Consider the following 18,580-nt stretch of genomic DNA (forward strand, 5'->3'; position numbering starts at 1 on the left):
TATCTTTGGAAACTCATGCTTCCCAAAACTTTGATGCAGTTTCTTGCAGTTCAATATACTGTTTCTCTACCTAATTGGCCAAATATTTAACAAAAAAGTGTTTTTCAATTTTTTTTTTTACTGAAATTAAAACAGACCGAAAAGTGCAACATTTTTTTCGATGCGGGTAATATGGACATATAGTGGGGGTAATATGGACAGGTTTGTGATATATGAAGCGTAGAGGTTTATCGATCGTGAGAGGAATAGTTTTATTCAACCAAGGGGTGAACTCATCACGAATGTCCGTTGAATGATGAAAAAATCGAATTAATCCACCTAGAAGTGATATCGTGCTTTTCTGCAGTATAAACGAACAGACCCTTAACTATTTTGCTTTTGGTTCCAGTCAGCTGCTAAACAGTCCACATTTGGCGATTTGATTTCCATTTATAGACGCTGGGCATTCCTTAGGAATAGATTATACAGACTTTTCACAGTCCATATCACTCCCACTGGCAACTGTCCGTTTTACCTCACCAGTACAATTATTTCAATTATTTAAACTTTCCACTCAAAAATGAATTTATTTTTCCGTACATACCTATTATCGCTTCTCTGTTATCTCACAAACCGAAATATTGGGTTGGGGAAAGAACTTATCGCATCGGGTCATACTATACGGCTATTTAAAGACGACAATCTGTGCTACAAGTGTCGTTTTGACAGTGTTGTGATTGTCCTTTTCAGTCTCAGTTATAGCGCGTCAAAGATGGAGTCCACCAAGCAAGAAATTCGCCATATTTTACGTTTTCACTACCTGCGAGGTAAAACTGCAACGAAGGCGGCCGAAAGAATTTGTGTAGTTTATGGACCCGATACTGTAACGATTCGCACAGCACAGCGTTGGTTTGATCGATATCGTTCTGTGGTAGTGGCTTTCGAAGATACACTCCGTACTGGTAGACCAATCGTCGTGGAAACCGATAAAATCGTTGAAATCATTCAAGAAGACCGGCACGTGATCACTCGCTCGATTGGCCAGGAACTGGGTATAGACCATAAAACCGTTTGGAACCATTTGCAGAAGATTGGATTCCAAAAAAAACTGGATGTATGAAGGCTACACGAGTTGACGCAAAAAAAAACTCTTAGACCGAATCAACGCCTGCGATGCACTTCTGAAACGGAACGAACTCGACCCATTTTTGGAGAAGATGGTGACTGGTGATGAAAAGTAAATCACGTACGACAACCTAAAGCGAAAAAAGTCGTGGTCGAAGCGCGGTGAGCCGACCCAAACCATCGCCAAGCCCGGATTGACGGCCAGGAAGGTTTTGCTGTGTGTTTGGTGGGATTGGAAGGAAATCATCCACTATGAGCTGCTCAACTATGGCCAGACCCTCAACTCGGTTCTCTAATGTGAGCAGCTTGACCGTTTGAAGCAGGCGATTGACCAGAAGCGGCCAGAAATGAATAATAGGAATGGTGTTGTTTTCCACCAGGACAACGCTAGGCCTCACACATCTTTGATGACCCGCCAGAAGCTACGGGAGCTCCGATGGGATGTCCTATTGCACCCACCGCATAGTCCGGACCTGGCTCCAAAGATTATCTTCTCTTCCGGTCCATGCAAAACGCTCTTGGTGACACTAAGTTGGCCTCAAAAGAGGCTTGCGAAAACTGGCTGTCTGAGTTTTTTGCATATAAGGAGGGGGCAGCGAAAATGGCCATGTCAAATTTCAAAAACCGACCATGTACATTTTGTTTATTGGCCCAAAAAATGACCAATACAAAATTTCAACTCAATCGGATTAAGAGGTGCCTCGATGCGCTCAAAGTCTTGATTTTATATTTTCGAGAATCATCCAAAAAACATTTTTCGTTGCCAAACGATATAAAAATACATAAAACGTCGAGATATGGTGCGGACCGCATAAAAAATTCGCCCAGGAAAATAACTCAGAATCTTGCTGATTCCGCTTCGTAATAAATCTCATCGTAATCTCAAGGTAATCTTATCGTAATGGTTTCAAACTTTTCGGTACTGCTACGTAAAAGTAGGTAAATACAGAAAATTACTTTTATTCCTAAGGGTGTGTCACATCAAATTGCATCACGGAAAAAACGCTGTAGAAATTCGCCCAGTAGACCGATCCTTTTGAAAATTTTAGACAGTAAAATAAAAACTATTAAACAACTTTTGGCATTTTCTTTTTATTCATACTTCGAGCCCAAGCCCGTATGCTCGCACCTTCCTCTTTACCCCGTCCATAAGGTTCTGTACAACGTCAGGTTGTAGTTTTTTTTTGAACAGAAATCCATTTTCCCTTGAAGTCCGCCTCCGATTTGACAACTTTTGGGTTCTTCCGGAGGGCCTGCTTCATAATCGCCCAATATTTCTCTATTGGGCGAAGCTCCGGCGCGTTGGGCGGGCTCATTTCCTTTGGCACGAAGGTGACCCCGTTGGCTTCGTACCACTCCAACACGTCCTTTGAATAGTGGCACGAAGCGAGATCCGGCCAGAAGATGGTCGGGCCCTCGTGCTGCTTCAATAGTGGTAGTAAGCGCTTCTGTAGGCACTCCTTAAGGTAAACCTGCCCGTTTACCGTGCCGGTCATCACGAAGGGGGCGCTCCGCTTTCCGCAAGAGCAGATCGCTTGCCACACCATGTACTTTTTGGCAAACTTGGATAGTTTCTGCTTGCGAATCTCCTCCGGAACTCTGAATTTGTCCTCTGCGGAGAAGAACAACAGGCCCGGCAGCTGACGAAAGTTCGCTTTGACGTAGGTTTCGTCGTCCATTACCATGCAATGCGGCTTCGTCAGCATTTCGGTGTACAGCTTCCGGGCTCGCGTCTTCCCCACCATGTTTTGCCTTTCGTGCCTTTCGTTTTGCCAGCCTTCTGAACCTTGTATGTACGCAGGCCCTCCCGCTGCTTGGTCCGCTGGACGAATGAACTTGACAAATTCAGCTTATTGGCGACATCCCGGACCGAACTTCTCGGATCACGTCTAAACTGCTTAACTACGCGTTTGTGATCTTTTTCACTGACGGAGCATCCATTTTTGCCGTTCTTCACCTTCCGGTCGATGGTTAGGTTCTCGAAGTATCGTTTTAGTACTCTGCTGACCGTGGATTGGACGATTCCCAGCATCTTACCGATGTCCCGATGTGACAACTCCGGATTCTCGAAATGAGTGCACAGGATTAATTCACGACTTTTTTTTTCGTTCGACGACATTTTTCCAAATTTACAAAAAATTGACAGTGAAGCATGGCCAACGTGATCTATACACTCTTATCTGATTTTAAAGCGAAAGCTGAAGATATAATTCCTAAAAATTTAATTTCTACAGCGTTTTTTCCGTGATGCAATTTGATGTGATAACCCTTTATGTATGGATGCAGACATCTCTTTCTTTTTTCTTTTATCATCATTTTTGCGATTGCACCCGAAAAAAAAGTCCAAACGACGTCAACGGGGATCGAACCAAGGCCGGCTGGAATGCAAGGCTGTATTACACGACCACATAGCTAATGATGCTGTTGGGTAAATGCGTGATAATATTACACCTGATTGTAAAATGATGTTGGAAAGTGTTTTCTAAGAGTAAAAGTAGCATAAAGCATAAAGAAGAGCTATATCTATCTCGGTCTGGGCCGTGTATGTGGCAATGTATGCGGAAAGCTTATTTGTCTCTTGTTTCGCTCGCTCGTATTAATCATATATTGCTGTACCATATATATTATACAAATGCTTACCAGTAATTGTAAGTCATGACATTTTAAGTTATTGTTAGGCTCATTTAATGTAATAAATCGGAATGACAAAACATGAGCTTAAAATCAATTTTGGGTATACATATGACAAGGTGCTCATATGTGTGTCAATTCAACTGGTTGTCAAATCAGATCAGAGATGTCACATTCGCAGATATGTCCGCCAGTTTTAACTGTTGTCACAAACTTTTGTTTAGTTTTTAAAATAGTTACAGAACGATTAAAAACAACATTGGCTCCGAATGAGAAATCTTGAATGGCGTTGATGTTCCCTGTGGAACTTTTGCCATCTCAACGTATGCTTTAACTAGCGTCATTTATTGAGATTTCTCAAGCCAAATAACACGCCTTGAATGTATTCCGAGGGGCAAGCTCTAGAATACGCGTGACACCACAGTGCAAGTCGAAGGAAATTTCTCTGAGAAAAATCCCCCGTCCAGAACGGGAATCGAACCCGAACACCCGGCATGATAATGTGAGATGCTAACCACTCGACCACGGGTGCACTAAGTGAATGAGAATGAGAAATACGACCGGCATATTTTGCAGATATTAGCATTACACACTCCTTCGTTGCGCGTGAAGTTAGACAAAACATCAATTCTTTTTGCCAGCGCAGAATGTACAGTAAACATTCACTAACTGGGCGAAAAGAGAAGACCACTTATCGACATTCGCGTTTTAACTGGTCCGGCATGTTAAACGTCAAATAAAATCGAGGGAAACTTCAATGAATTGTTTGATTCGCTTAGTTCCTGTAATTGGATAAATAAAAGGATTCCAATGGAAGTTTCGCATTGAGTGCGACAACAGGTATGACATATGATTTGAGAAAATTGTTTTTCTGTAGTTTAATCAATGTTTTTGTCGTGCGAAAATAATGTCAAATTTCATAACATTTAAAATTACATTCGAATGCCCCTCACAGCAAATCTTCCATTTGAATATGGCGTCGATTGTTTACGAAATTGTGCTTTTTAACTGGTCCAAGGACCAGTTAACGTTCGCCCAGTTAAATAGCAGACCAGTTAAACCAGGACCAGTTAGCGAACGATTACTGTATCACCATCTGGCTCACAAAAAAATCAAACTGCTTTCAGTTTGTCACATGCACTCCGAAATTCCGAAATTACACAATTTAGATTGTGTTTACGCCTGAAAATCACTGGCTCAGTTAGAGCATTAAAGCCTGGCAAGCACGATTCAAATTCAACAATTTTCTTCAAATTACCGAATGGAATGCTCGAAAATTTCAATCAATTTTTCATCCAATTTAGTGTAAACGTATACATTAAAAAAAGGACTATTTCCGGATGGCGATGAAAAAAAAACCACAAAAACTAATTTAATGGAACAATTTTTCCTCAAATATTACGTTTATTAAGCCTACAACAAAAATTATTCAAAGCTGTTGATAAGCAGCAGCAGCACTGTCAAGCAACTTCATGATTTTTCCATACTATCAGCTTCACCCCACAGCAAAGGAGTTGGACATCCTGAGACACTTTGTGTCCGCCAGACATAACCGATCTGATATTTACAACATCCTCTCCCTGTCGCTCCTTAAGCCGGGGGATCGAAACAACCGGCCAAACGGTGAAGGAGAATCTGGTCAAAATGTACAATTTTTTGCGGAAGCGTCAGACGAAACCGGCAGTATCTGAGCAGCAGGCAAGCACCCAGAAGGAGTAGCTTCAGGTGCTGGTGAAAAACTTCTTTCCGGCGAAAGAAGTGAAAAACCTCTTTTTGTGCTCATAATGGAAGACGAGACGTGCTTGATGCTAGAATTCAACGAGTGGCCGGGGACCGGGTACTTTACGTTCCCCAGGAAAGCGATGACGTCGAATATATTATCCACATCAAGTTCTCGAAGAAGGTCCTTCTCTGACAGACGTGAAGGGAATGTCCAAGCCGCTCTTCTTTCGAGTCATATGGTGAACGGGGAACGAGTACGAAGTGCTTGCCGAAACTTGCGAAGGTGATGTGGTCTTTATGCCGAAACGGGGATCAGCCCATTATGCCAAAAGATCACTGGAGAATGGATAATGGATCGGCTGGAGATAAACATTGTCGCGTAGACCGCGAACCTTCCCAACAAACCCCAGCTGCGGCCTATAGACAACTTTTAAGCGAATGGCCAAAATGGAGAGATAGCTGACTACCAAAGCCACGGAAAGATAAAAGAACATGTCGACATACATCTTTTCATCAGCCATGATTGAGGTTCTGGCCAACATTTGCTTCATTTGCGATACTTCATCAAACAACCCTGCCTCTTCCTGTCCAGCATACACTAGTTCTTCCAGTTTATTTAACACGTTAAGCCCTGATCGATCTAGAGGACCAAAGATGAACTTTTCGTTTGACTCACGTTGGTCCCAGCTGATCAATAGGGGACTTTTATAAAAATCATTATAAATCTTTATAAAAATCTCCAAAATAAATCTTAATAAAAATAAAATGTTCAATTTCCCGATTTTGTTGCTGTCGTTTCCTGTTGACACTCTCTAAACAAAAAGTCCACTGTCGGTGCGATGAAACCAGCTCAACGTATTAATCGTTGAATGCATTGGAAGCGCTCTTGAACAGTCTGACAAATAAACGTTTTATTTTGAGGGTCATCCATTTAAGAAAATCAACATGATCAAATTGTAGTATTGAAATATATTGATATCGCGGGACATTTTCGTTCGTTTTGCCAAATGCGGGACGTAATCCTACGCGGGACATTTTGTTGAAATGCGGGACGTCTGGTCAGTTTACCTCAAGGCATATTGACGATTGTCACGTGTGAATATATGTTCATATGCCAATCGTTGATGTTATTCGACCGCGGGAATACGGCGAGAGATCATTTGTGTTCATTCAAATGGATCTATCAAGACATTCGATTTGTGGAATAGCGTAACAAACGTGACAATTATCGTCTGATTGAGTATGTAGTGCGATGAAATGCAGATGAGAGATCGAAAAAAATAAATGGTTGATAACTTCATCAAAAATAATCTTTTCATATACCGCACAAAAAAAATTGACCCTATTTCAATGTTATCAAAACATTTCCGAATACACTATATCGCGATCTTGACTTTAAAGAAAACTGGGATTAGTTGCAGTTTTTTTCAAAGAAAACATGGATATATGGTTATTAATAAATCTTTCTCTGTATAAGTCCTTATCTGCCGATGTTGGATGATTTTTTGGTTATTGTATGGGCTATTCATTTAATTTTTTATTAGAATTTAAGAAAATATGTTCTTGATAAAAATTATTTTTTTATTCATTTTATCTTAACAATTTCCTACATTTCATTCTCTGACCACCAACAAAAGACCGCTGTTTTACTCTACTATTACACGATATTTACATGAAGGAAGCATCACCTTCCACACTCAAACTGCCAGCTAGCTCAGTTTCTACACACACAAACTTTCTTGGAGTTGCAGTAACCACCACGATTCCTCCGAGCAATGCAGTGAGCAGCGCAGGCGCTATCTCCGACACCAAATCCGCTCAACAGATCGCAAGTGGCCCGCTTGAGCCGATAGTTATCCACAGCAGCCTGGTAGGACTCCTCTGGCAGCTCATCGACTGTAAATCGTGGAGAATTAATTAGTAACGGACAACTGAATTCTTAATAAACACTTCTCAACATACACAAAGTATTAACTTGCGATTGCACTTCGTCGGCCAGTTCCTGGGGATAGGCATAACCAGAGGAAATGACAGCAGCCACGCACAGGGCGGCGATTACACAAATCGTACCAAATGATTGCATTTTCGGAATCGTTACGTTTGTTTCTTGTGAGATGAACTCGGGAAAAGCTTAAACCGTTAACTGACGACGGATTATCTGCCGGCCAGAGCATTTATACTCGAACCCAGTATGAGGCGGAGGATACCTCGTGTAATTCACCGGTAGTGTTATTGTTGTTATTTGGAGGAGGGTAATTCACACGGACAACGATCCTTTTCTGAGCTTCGCGGGGAACCACGGGTAGTACGTGATCGTTTGCGTCGAATGGGAAACTAATTGTTTCGTGTGAATTTCTCATCTGTTATGTAATTTGAACGCGATCGAGAAAATATCCAGGTTACGTTCACAATATTTTGAGAGGTGAGTGAGTGAGCGAGTTTTGAATTATATATACATTAAACCAGGGCTTCTCAAACTACTTTGGGCAATAGACTTCTTTTCCAGAATTAAGTGATGCCTTATAGCCAAATTAAAAAATATATAATTCTTGTTTTTTGTCTCATTCATACAAAACTCTTACTTATTCAAAGACTTTGCGGTTGGTTGACCTGTTATAAGGTACACTTGGAATATTATTTCAATATTTTTTCTCATCCAAAGACTTTTTTCCGGCGATACTCAATTTTTTAAGGTACATTTTTAGTACAATATTGATATGGGTCATTTTTATGTAAAAAAAAAACATTTCAGAGCACCGGCAAAAAAATCTGTTTAAATTTGTCGAACATGCAACAAGTTGATGAGTTTTTCACTGTAAGCGTTCTATTTAGAATCTGCTGTGTAAGCTCATGCAGTTTAAAATGAAAAAAATTGTGTATTTGATGAAAAATTCAAATTTTAAATTTTTTCTTCGTAAGTCTATATAACTAAATTTTTTTTCGCTGCACTAAAGGGTGTGTCACATCAAATTGCATCACGGAAAAAACGCTGTAGAAATTCGCCCAGTAGACCGATCCTTTTGAAAATTTTAGACAGTAAAATAAAAACTATTAAACAACTTTTGGCATTTTCTTTTTATTCATACTTCGAGCCCAAGCCCAAGTATGCTCGCACCTTCCTCTTTACCCCGTCCATAAGGTTCTGTACAACGTCAGGTTGTAGTTTTTTTTTTGAACAGAAATCCATTTTCCCTTGAAGTCCGCCTCCGATTTGACAACTTTTGGGTTCTTCCGGAGGGTCTGCTTCATAATCGCCCAATATTTCTCTATTGGGCGAAGCTCCGGCGCGTTGGGCGGGTTCATTTCCTTTGGCACGAAGGTGACCCCGTTGGCTTCGTACCACTCCAACACGTCCTTTGAATAGTGGCACGAAGCGAGATCCGGCCAGAAGATGGTCGGGCCCTCGTGCTGCTTCAATAGTGGTAGTAAGCGCTTCTGTAGGCACTCCTTAAGGTAAACCTGCCCGTTTACCGTGCCGGTCATCACGAAGGGGGCGCTCCGCTTTCCGCAAGAGCAGATCGCTTGCCACACCATGTACTTTTTGGCAAACTTGGATAGTTTCTGCTTGCGAATCTCCTCCGGAACTCTGAATTTGTCCTCTGCGGAGAAGAACAACAGGCCCGGCAGCTGACGAAAGTCCGCTTTGACGTAGGTTTCGTCGTCCATTACCATGCAATGCGGCTTCGTCAGCATTTCGGTGTTCAGCTTCCGGGCTCGCGTCCCACCATGTTTTGCCTTTCGTCGCGGTTAGGAGCCTTCTGAACCTTGTATGTACGGAGGCCCTCCCGCTGCTTGGTCCGCTGGACGAATGAATTTGACAAATTCAGCTTATTGGCGACATCCCGGACCGAACTTCTCGGATCACGTCTAAACTGCTTAACTACGCGCTTGTGATTTTTTCACTGACGGAGCATCCATTTTTGCCGTTCTTCAGCTTCCGGTCGATGGTTAGGTTCTCGAAGTATCGTTTTAGTACTCTGCTGACCGTGGATTGGAGATTCCCAGCATCTTACCGATGTCCCGATGTGACAACTCCGGATTCTCGAAATGAGTGCGCAGGATTAATTCACGACGCTCTTTTTCGTTCGACGACATTTTTCCAAATTTACGAAAAATTGACAGTGAAGCATGGCCAACGTGATCTATACACTCTTATCTGATTATAAGCGAAAGCTGTAGATATAATTCCTAAAAATTAAATTTCTACAGTGTTTTTTCCGTGATGCAATTTGATGTGACACACCCTTTAGAGATGTTGATTTAATTTTTGTATGACCAAAGGCAAAATAAAATGAACTTAATGACTTTTTGGGGTTAACGGGCAGTGACAACTATATTGCCACCAATTTTTTTCAACTGTTTCAATAGTTTATTTTTTATCAAATATATTGTGTTTGAGTCATTTACTTGGTGTTTTACAAGGTGTTTTGAACAGAAATCTGAATGTTGGAAAATCAAAAGTCTGGATTTGTCTGAATTTTTTCGACATTTTTTTTTATATATTTTACTGCGAATTTCATCGAAACATTTTCACGAGAACGTCGTTTGATTTGTGGGAGCGGACACGGTTTGCTGACGAGCAATGACAATGAAGTGTCTTTCTTAAGGCAGCTGAAGAAGAAGTTTGGATTGAATTTGTCCACAAAGGACCTTCTCAAGACTAGAACTGCAAAAAAATAAATTCTTTATAATTCAACGCATTCAACATTTTTACGTCTGATGTGTAACACATGGTTTAATAGTTATTTTTTCTTATCATATATCGACGCCATCCATCAAGTTTAAGTATAATACTTGATGGTTGCAGACATGTGCACCGACCACTTTCTTCGGTGTGTTCAGTTAATTTTTAGGAACAAATTTCTTAATTGCGGGAATGCTATTTCACCACCACGGGTAATTGTGGATAGAACTTTACCCCAAAACATGACTACATTGGTTCGTTCATCCGGAGAATAATCTGAAAAATCAACATTGCGCAGCTCTTTACATTTAACTGGCTGAATCATTTCTCTGGGAACCAGATTGAGAAAATTTTCAGTAAGCGGTAGAGCAGCGGTAGTTTGATGTTTTCTTCTGATGACATTGGACGAGCCCAGCATAGTCTGATTTATCATAACCGAGTCGTTGAAGTTGAAGTTGATGCATTACATTAGCCTTTAATTCGTTGAGCCGATCAACAGATAGTTTTCCATCGTTTACGTACTCCCTAATGAGTTGTTGAGCTGTTGACTCAACCTACACATTTTCCAAGCTCTCGTAATTTTGTTGATGAAACGCCGCTTCATTCAGATCTTTTAGCGTTTGCATGAACTCATTTGTGAAAACAACACCCAATACTAGAAACGTCGTGAAATACCCGAATCGAAGAGCATTAGGCAGAACTATAGCAAATATACTTAAATTAAATTTGGTATGCAATTTTTTCATGTTCGATGTTCGACATTGTTTGCCACTGTTGATAATTGAAGAGTGGCAAACAAAATAGTATTTGTACAAATTTCAAACCAAACTTTAACTGTCAAAAAGTGTCAATTGTTTGACCTCCGGATAAACTGCAGCGACCTCATAACCAAGACGGGTCTATGGTACTAGGTGAGGCCGTTTCGTCACTAAGTTGGTTAGGGGAGCGGTATATGAAAACAGCACGGAAGAAAGTAGAAGGGGAATTATTTGCTTGTAGCGTGAAAGAGACAGACTGATCACGAGCGAGCTTCGGCAATAGCGTATTGTGTTTTGTTTACAAACAAAATACAGTAGACTTCCAAGATGGCTGAAGAGTGGTTTTAGCAAGTTGGCCCACCTTAGTATATACTTCTAGGCGCCTTGCTCATAACAAGAGACGGATTTGTTTACCTATGTTTATGATAGGGACCGATCGAGGAAAAATAAACATATCTTTATCGCACAATCCCTTTTGCGGATCGTGTGAATCATAGAATACATTTTATGATAGGCTCGGGTAGATCCCGAATAAATAAATACATCTCTTTTGACGATTCTTGTTTGTGGATCGTGTGAATCATAGGTCTAGTTTTACGATAGGGTTTTGTTTATGTTTTGGTGTTACGATAGCGGGGAGCTTATCGTAAGTTCGTTCTGTTCATTATATTCGAAAGAGGTAATAGATGTAAGAAAAACTTGTATATAATTACTAAGATAGAAAATAAAGGAGTTAGTATCTAGACACAGTGGAGAACGGTCGTGTTTTCCATTAATAAATTAAAAGAAGAGGCTAGTGACTATTTCTTCGAAAATCAAACTGAACGGATTGCTTCATAAATGAGTAATGGGCTCCTCGTGTTGACCATCTCCGAGAACATTCGTGATCACAGCAGTCCCTTTTGTGCTTCTCAGTCGCAGCATGCTTCAAGAAATCCTTTAATTCTCCAAGACACTTTATGTCTTTACAACATACTTTGTAGAAATCGGTGCTTTGAGAAAGCCAGCTCAGTCTGGCCTCCCAATTCCTTTGGTAAAATCAGTGATACCATTTTGAATAAAACTAGCACAAACTAGCTTTCCAAACGAACTTAATAAAGTCAAATTTGATTGCAATTTTTTTTAAATCTGGAAAAAAATGGGCAAAGTGCGGAAAGTCTGGACTAAGGGGCGAACACGAAATTATTGCGACACCGAAAATGTCATGCCAATTTTCTTATAATGTTTAGAATCAAACCAAAATTTTAGGGTAGTTTTATGCATATATTTACTTCAAAAATTAAAAGAAAAGTTAATCGATGGAGCCTTGAATGTAAAATTGAACGCATTTTTGCTTGATGCTCTCCATCAAAGTCTTTACAGTGTCATCCGGTACCAGTTTCTCAGTTTTTTTTCCATTTTCTTAACATGTCCTTCTCGTCTTTGACTGTCTTCTTGCTCTTCCGAAGTTCCCGCTTCATTATTGCCCAGTACTGCTCCACCGGGCGCAGCTCCGGACAGTTTGGCGGGTTCATGTCCTTTGGAACAAAATGGACAGAATTGGCCTCATACCACTCCAGGACACTTTTAGAATAGTGGCATGATGCCAAATCTGGCCAAAATAGCGGAGCTTCGTCGTGCTGCTGCAAGAACGGCAAAAGGCGCTTCTCGAGGCACTCGGATTTGTAGCTCTCGCCCTTTACTGTGCCCTTTGTCGCGAAAGGCTCACTCCTCAGTCCGCAAGAGCAGATGGCCTGCCAAACGAGATATTTGGAGGCGAGCTTCGACATTTTCTTCTTCTTAAATTTGTCGTCCACATCGAACTTGCTCTTGCGGGTGAAAAACTCCAACCCCGGAATTTGCTTTTTTTTTGCCGTCTTTTTGTTCTCCGGTCCCGGTTTTCTTCCAGCTCCTTTGCCGTCAACCGCTCCTGGAACCGCTTCAACACTCTGGAGACGGTTGAATGGTGAATGTTCAACATTTTTCCCAACTGCCGGTGCGACAGGTCAGGAAATTCCAGGTGTTTGGAAATAATTTGTTCTCTCGACTCGCGTTGGTTCACTTCCATTCTTCGTTGAATCGAAAAACACGACTTCGAGTTTGACAGCATGTAGACAATACACATCAATGAGAAAGTGTGCAAAATTTGGTTGATTTTTACCCAATGGTAAAAAAGTTATGCCCTGTTGAATGTGTCGCAATAATTTCGTGTTCGCCCTTTAGACAAAGGATGGTCTGGATATGTGGATGCTTTACCAAAGTCTGGAAGATTACAGACAAATCTGGAAGTCTGGCGAGCGTGGGTTAAGCTAGTAAACTTGATATTACGAGGTATTGGCTCCTCACACACCTTTCCATACGTTTTTTTTTTCATTGTTCGAAGAAGTGCTGAAACGCTTCTTTTGTGATGGGGTTCAAAAGCCGCGTCGCTTTTAACTTCGCCTTTTCTACGGACTGAAATCGGGTTCCTCTCAACACGGATTTGATCTTGGGGAATAGAAAAAATTATAGGAGGTTGTGTCCAAGATACGACCGCATTGTTGACGTAGAACTACGCTGTTATTTTATATAAGTCGCTTATTTATACCTTCGGATATTATTTATAATGCTGTGGAATTCTAGAAACAACTGCTTAGTAGAATAATCTCTGAAATAGTTTTTTCATTGTAGAATCAGTTGACGATAATTGATTGATGATTCATTCTTGCCCTCGCAAAACAATACACTAGCTTATCGTATGCCGCAATTTATTTCATGTCAATGCATTGAAAATTTACCTCGCAGTTGTCACCCGTAGTGGAGGAAGTTTTGCTACTGGCAAGCGAAACCAAATCACATACAAAATTCCAGAACGACATTTATTTTTTTTTTACTCTGTTTGTTAATAACAACCTCGAAAACAGTAGGAATGCTTCATTATGATCAATATTAGCGCAAATACAATCCTAGTTGAAGGCAGTTTTACGACTGGCACGCGAACCCAAATAACTTATAACATTCCAGTAAGACATTCAAGATGCTTGGTAATTTTAATTTGGATAATTTTTTGGCGCATAACCTTAACGCCTGCTTTGTCATAACGTCAGTTTAATGCATTGATGCATTCTCAAAGGCACCAACGAAGCCCTTATGATGACGGAAAACAAACAATGTTAACTGCTTGGGAAAAGACTGAGTTATGCCGCACAGCTTATACTCTGCTGTAACACCCATCGATGCGAATTCGCTGATGAGTTTGTCAAAAGCGATCGCCTTCACCACCAGCGAGGGGAGCTTAATTTTGGTTGTTGCCTGGGTAAAGGCGTTTACATTTTCGACCGACGTGCCGAAATCGCCTACTTCGATGTTGTTCGATGCGGTGTCAGACTCGCGAAGGTTCGGTTCAGTGCGAGCGCTTTTCACTGCACCAAAATCGCGTGCATCATTAGATGACGCTTGCCTCGAAATTTTATTGCCCCTGGCAATGCGTTCGTTTTTTGCAGGGCTCGAGCCTGCGTTCCTCTTCTTCTTGCTTATCACATACTACGCGTCCAATTTATGACGCGGAAAGAAAAATACACGATACGAATAACGCGAAAAACGAACAGAAAAATCAAACGACGATATCCAAGTTGGATTACCACTGGTGGGGTCCAATCGTAGATCGAAGCGCAGCGAAAGCAAAGTGAACTGGATTGCTCAACAGTCCGATGCCGAATGAAAGTTTGCCTCAGTGAGATCCACTGTTTATACTCTAGACAAGTATTCCCCTTCATTCTTCTATTTTTCCTTTGTTCACGGAGACTTTAGATCCTACGATTTCCCCTCCGTTGGTCGTCGATAAGTTGCTCATTATTGACAGCTCTGTTCGGGAAAACACACAAATGAACAGAACAAATGTATGCGAAAATGGAAACGCTTACGGTTTTCATGAATTTTAACCATTTACAAACCAGGGGATTCTAATTTATAGCATATTAAACAAATCTTACGGAATTTCCGATTCGTTTAGTATGTAAATCGCCAATACCCGTTCGCGGCAAAAATAGTTATTAACGTTAACTTTATTTCATAAAAACGTGACCTGTTTTCTGATGAGATATTAAGGGTGCCATAATGAAAGACGTAGTTCTACGTCAAAAGTCGCATGGGGCTAGATATGGCGAGTACGGGGCATGTTCGAGCACTGGAATGCCCTTATCGTAAAAATTGCTTCACCGACAGCGCGTTAGGGGCACTTGCGTTTTTTTTTTTTATCCAAAATATATATTTTATTAAGGCTCATATGGCGTCAGCCTAACGGGGCAGGGAGTTCAATATTTTGACAATGTTTGCTTAGACTATGTTAGTAATATGTAACCGATTACTCGCGGTTGACTCGAGGTTAGTATTACAAGTGTTCTCATAATTGGTATGTCGCAGTCTTCGATGCTCTGTACGTGTGCCCGACACGGGATACTTCCTATTGGGATGCAGCTGACCATTAATCAGCAACGCCCCCCTAGTCTGTACCCCATATCTAGCGTGGTGCGTCTTTCTCGACTCGAGGAATCCAGGATATAATGACGGCGCAATCATCAGCTCGTGTAGAGTTGTCATGAGCGGTACAACCTTTGGCTCTTGTTGAATGATCAGTGGACTGCACAACCTTTGGCCCGTGTGTCTGTAAAGAGTGTGTGTATGTATTGCCGCGACTAAGTAAAAGTTTATCGATCGGATAGGAGGGATATGAAACGGGGACACAACGAAGGAAACATCATTAAACGTTGACATCGGCGTTTCTGAGGAACAGGTATAGATGAAGCAGAAGATCAGGATCACGGCTACCTAAGATATCCCGGACGGGGATATCCGATTGTCTGCCTTGTGCTCTCAGTGCTCTAGAGAGCTGAGAGCGAGCAGCATGGAACCGGATACACGACCAGACAACATGCTCGATGTCGTGGTAGCCATCGCCACAATCACAAAGATTGTTTGCTGCGAGCCCAATGCGATAGAGATGCGCGTTTAGGTTGTAGTGATTGGACATAAGCCGAGATATCACGCGAATGAAATCACGACCTACATTCAATCCCTTGAACCATGCACTCGTCGAGACCTTAGGGATAATCGTGTGTAACCAACGACCGAACTCATCACCACTCCACATGCGCTGCCAACTTACGAGCGTATACTGACGAGGAATGTGGAAAAATTCATTATAAGCAATTTGCCTTTCAAAAAGAGTGCCTTCTAAAACGCCCACCTTAGCTAGCGAGTCCGCTTTCTCATTCCCCGGAATCGAGCAATGAGAGGGAACCCATGCTAAGGTAATCTTGAATAATTTTTCGACCAAAACACTCAATAGTTGTCTTATTCTAGTTAGGAAATAAGATGAGCGTTTATCAACCTTCATTGAGCGGATTGCCTCTATTGAGCTGAGATGTTTCAATGATCCCTAATGCGTAATATATCGCACCCAGTTCAGCGACATACACGGAACAAGGATCTTTGAGTTTGAAAGAGGCACTGGAATTTTCATTGAAGATGCCGAAGCCAGTGGACTCGTTTATGAATGAACCGTCAGTAAAGAACATTTTATCAGATCCAATTTTCCCATATTCTGCCGAAAATATCGGCGGAATAGAATCGGAGCGTAGGTGATCTGGGATTCCATGGATTTTTTGTCGCATGGACAGATCAAAAATGACAGAGGAATTGCAGAAGTATGGGAAGCAAACTTGGTTGGAGATGCCTGGTGAAGGGTGCACGTCGTGGGTAAGGTACTCATGGTATAAAGACATAAAACTTGACTGAGGAGTCAGTTGGAGTAGATTTTCGAAGTTATCAATCACCAATGGATTCATGATCTTGCAACGGATGAGAAATCTGTAGGATAATTCTGTGAACCGAAGAGTAAGCGGGGGTACTCCTGCCAAAACTTCGAGACTCATCGTATGTGTCGAATGCAAACACCCCATGGCTATACGCAAGCAACGATATTGTATTCTCTCCAGCTTGAGAATATGAATCCTGGCAGCTGATCGGAAGCAAAAACTGCCATATTCTAACACTGATAATATCGTTGTTTTGTACAACTGAATGAGGTCTCCTGGATGGGCACCCCACCATGTTCCGGTAATTGTTTGGAGAAAATTGATTCTTTGCTGGCATTTCTGTTTCAAATACGCAATGTGTCTCCCCCAGGTACACTTAGAATCAAAATATACACCCAGGTATTTGAAAAACATAGAGTGTTGGATCGTTTTGCCGGATAGGTGAAGCTGGAATTGGGCGGGTTCGTGCTTCCTAGAAAAAACGACCATTTCAGTTTTCTCCGTAGAGAATTCGATACCCAGCTTGAGGGCCCACGTGAACAGATTGTTCAGGGTATCTTGCAACGACTTTTGCAGAACGACGGGATTAGTACCCGTGATGGAAATAACTCCATCGTCTGCAAGTTGTCTCAGCGTGCAGTCTCTAGTTAGACAATCATCCATATCATTGACGTAAAAACTGTACAAGAGGGGGCTTAGGCAGGAGCCTTGTGGTAGGCCCATAAAACTGTAACGAGAAGATTTCGAGCTGCCATGAGAGAAAATCATGTGCTTTTCTGACAGTAAATTGTACAGGAAATTGTTAAGAATTGGTGAAAGTCCACGATTATGAAGTTTCTCTGAGAGAATTTCCATGGAAACTGAATCAAATGCCCCTTTGATATCGAGAAAAATGGAAGCCATTTGTTCTTTGCGAGCAAATGTGATTTGGATTTCAGAAGATAGCAGCGCGAGACAATCATTTGTCCCTCTACCTCGGCGGAAGCCAAACTGCGTATTTGACAGCAAATTGTTTGTTTCGACCCACTTGTCCAAACGAAGTAGAATCATTTTCTCTAACAATTTACAAATACAGGATAACATTGCAATCGGCCTATACGAGTTGTGATCGCAAGCCGGCTTGTTGGGTTTCCGTATGGCTATCACTCTCACTTGTCTCCAGTCATGCGGGACAATATTCAGCTCCAGAAACTTGTTGAACAAGTTCAGCAAACGCTGTTTTGCCAAGTCGGGAAGATTCTTCAACAAGTTGAATTTAATCTTGTCCGACCCCGGAGCTGAATTGTTACATGAGAGAAGGGCAATTGAGAATTCCACCATCGAAAAATTCTCATAATCGCTTTGAAGTGGAATGTCGCGTACGACGTTTTGTGCAGGAACGGTGTCGGGGCAAACCTTCCTTGCAAAGTTAAAAATCCAACGGTCAGAGTATTCCTCACTTTCGTTTGTATGGTTCCAGCCACGCATTTTCCTAGCCGTATTCCAAAGAATGCTCATAGCGGTCTCCCTTGACAAACCATTGACGAACTTCCGACGAACTTCTGAATTTTTTGAAAGCGGATGATTTTTCAAGGTAGACCTTTGAACACTCCTTGTCCCACCAAAGTGATGGAGGACGACGTCGGAAAGTGGTAGCCGGTACACGTTTCTTTTGAGCTTGAAGTGCGCTTTCGTAAATCAAACTCGATATAAAGTTATACTCTTCGAGTGGAGGAAGTTCATGCATTGAAACAATTGCTTCAGATATTATTTCCGCAAATGTTCTCCAGTCAATATTCTTCGTGAGGTCATACGAAATATTGACTGACTCACGAGAGCTTGATTCATTAGCGATCGATAAAATTATTGGTAGGTGATCACTACCATAGGGATCTTGGATTACCTTCCACATGCAATCCAGGGATAAC

General features: G+C 41.5%; 2 protein-coding genes across 5 annotated transcripts in view; one reads left to right on the forward strand and one right to left on the reverse strand.

Moving 5' to 3' along the window:
• LOC129771379 (uncharacterized) overlaps positions 1–18,580 on the forward strand; it is a 93,570-nt gene that overhangs the window by 29,807 nt on the left and 45,183 nt on the right. The window lies entirely within an intron of this gene.
• Positions 7,018–7,619, reverse strand: LOC129771382 (defensin-C-like). Its single transcript, XM_055774969.1, has 2 exons — positions 7,420–7,619; positions 7,018–7,353 (listed from the first exon to the last, which is right to left on the reverse strand). Exons 1-2 carry the CDS (start codon positions 7,538–7,540, stop codon positions 7,172–7,174), a joined length of 303 nt encoding a protein of 100 aa, XP_055630944.1. The 5' UTR covers positions 7,541–7,619; the 3' UTR covers positions 7,018–7,171.

The sequence above is a fragment of the Toxorhynchites rutilus genome, chromosome 2 (assembly GCF_029784135.1).
Source record: "Toxorhynchites rutilus septentrionalis strain SRP chromosome 2, ASM2978413v1, whole genome shotgun sequence".
In the NCBI taxonomy this organism is placed as follows: Eukaryota; Metazoa; Arthropoda; class Insecta; order Diptera; family Culicidae; genus Toxorhynchites; species Toxorhynchites rutilus.

Excerpts from the sequence above, each read along its gene's own strand:
- LOC129771382 (XM_055774969.1), bottom strand. The coding sequence starts at position 7,540 with ATGCAATCATTTGGTACGATTTGTGTAATCGCCGCCCTGTGCGTGGCT. Across the intron at positions 7,354-7,419 it reads ATCGCAAGTTAATACTTTGT|TCGATGAGCTGCCAGAGGAG; the intron begins GTATGTTGAGAA and ends CACGATTTACAG.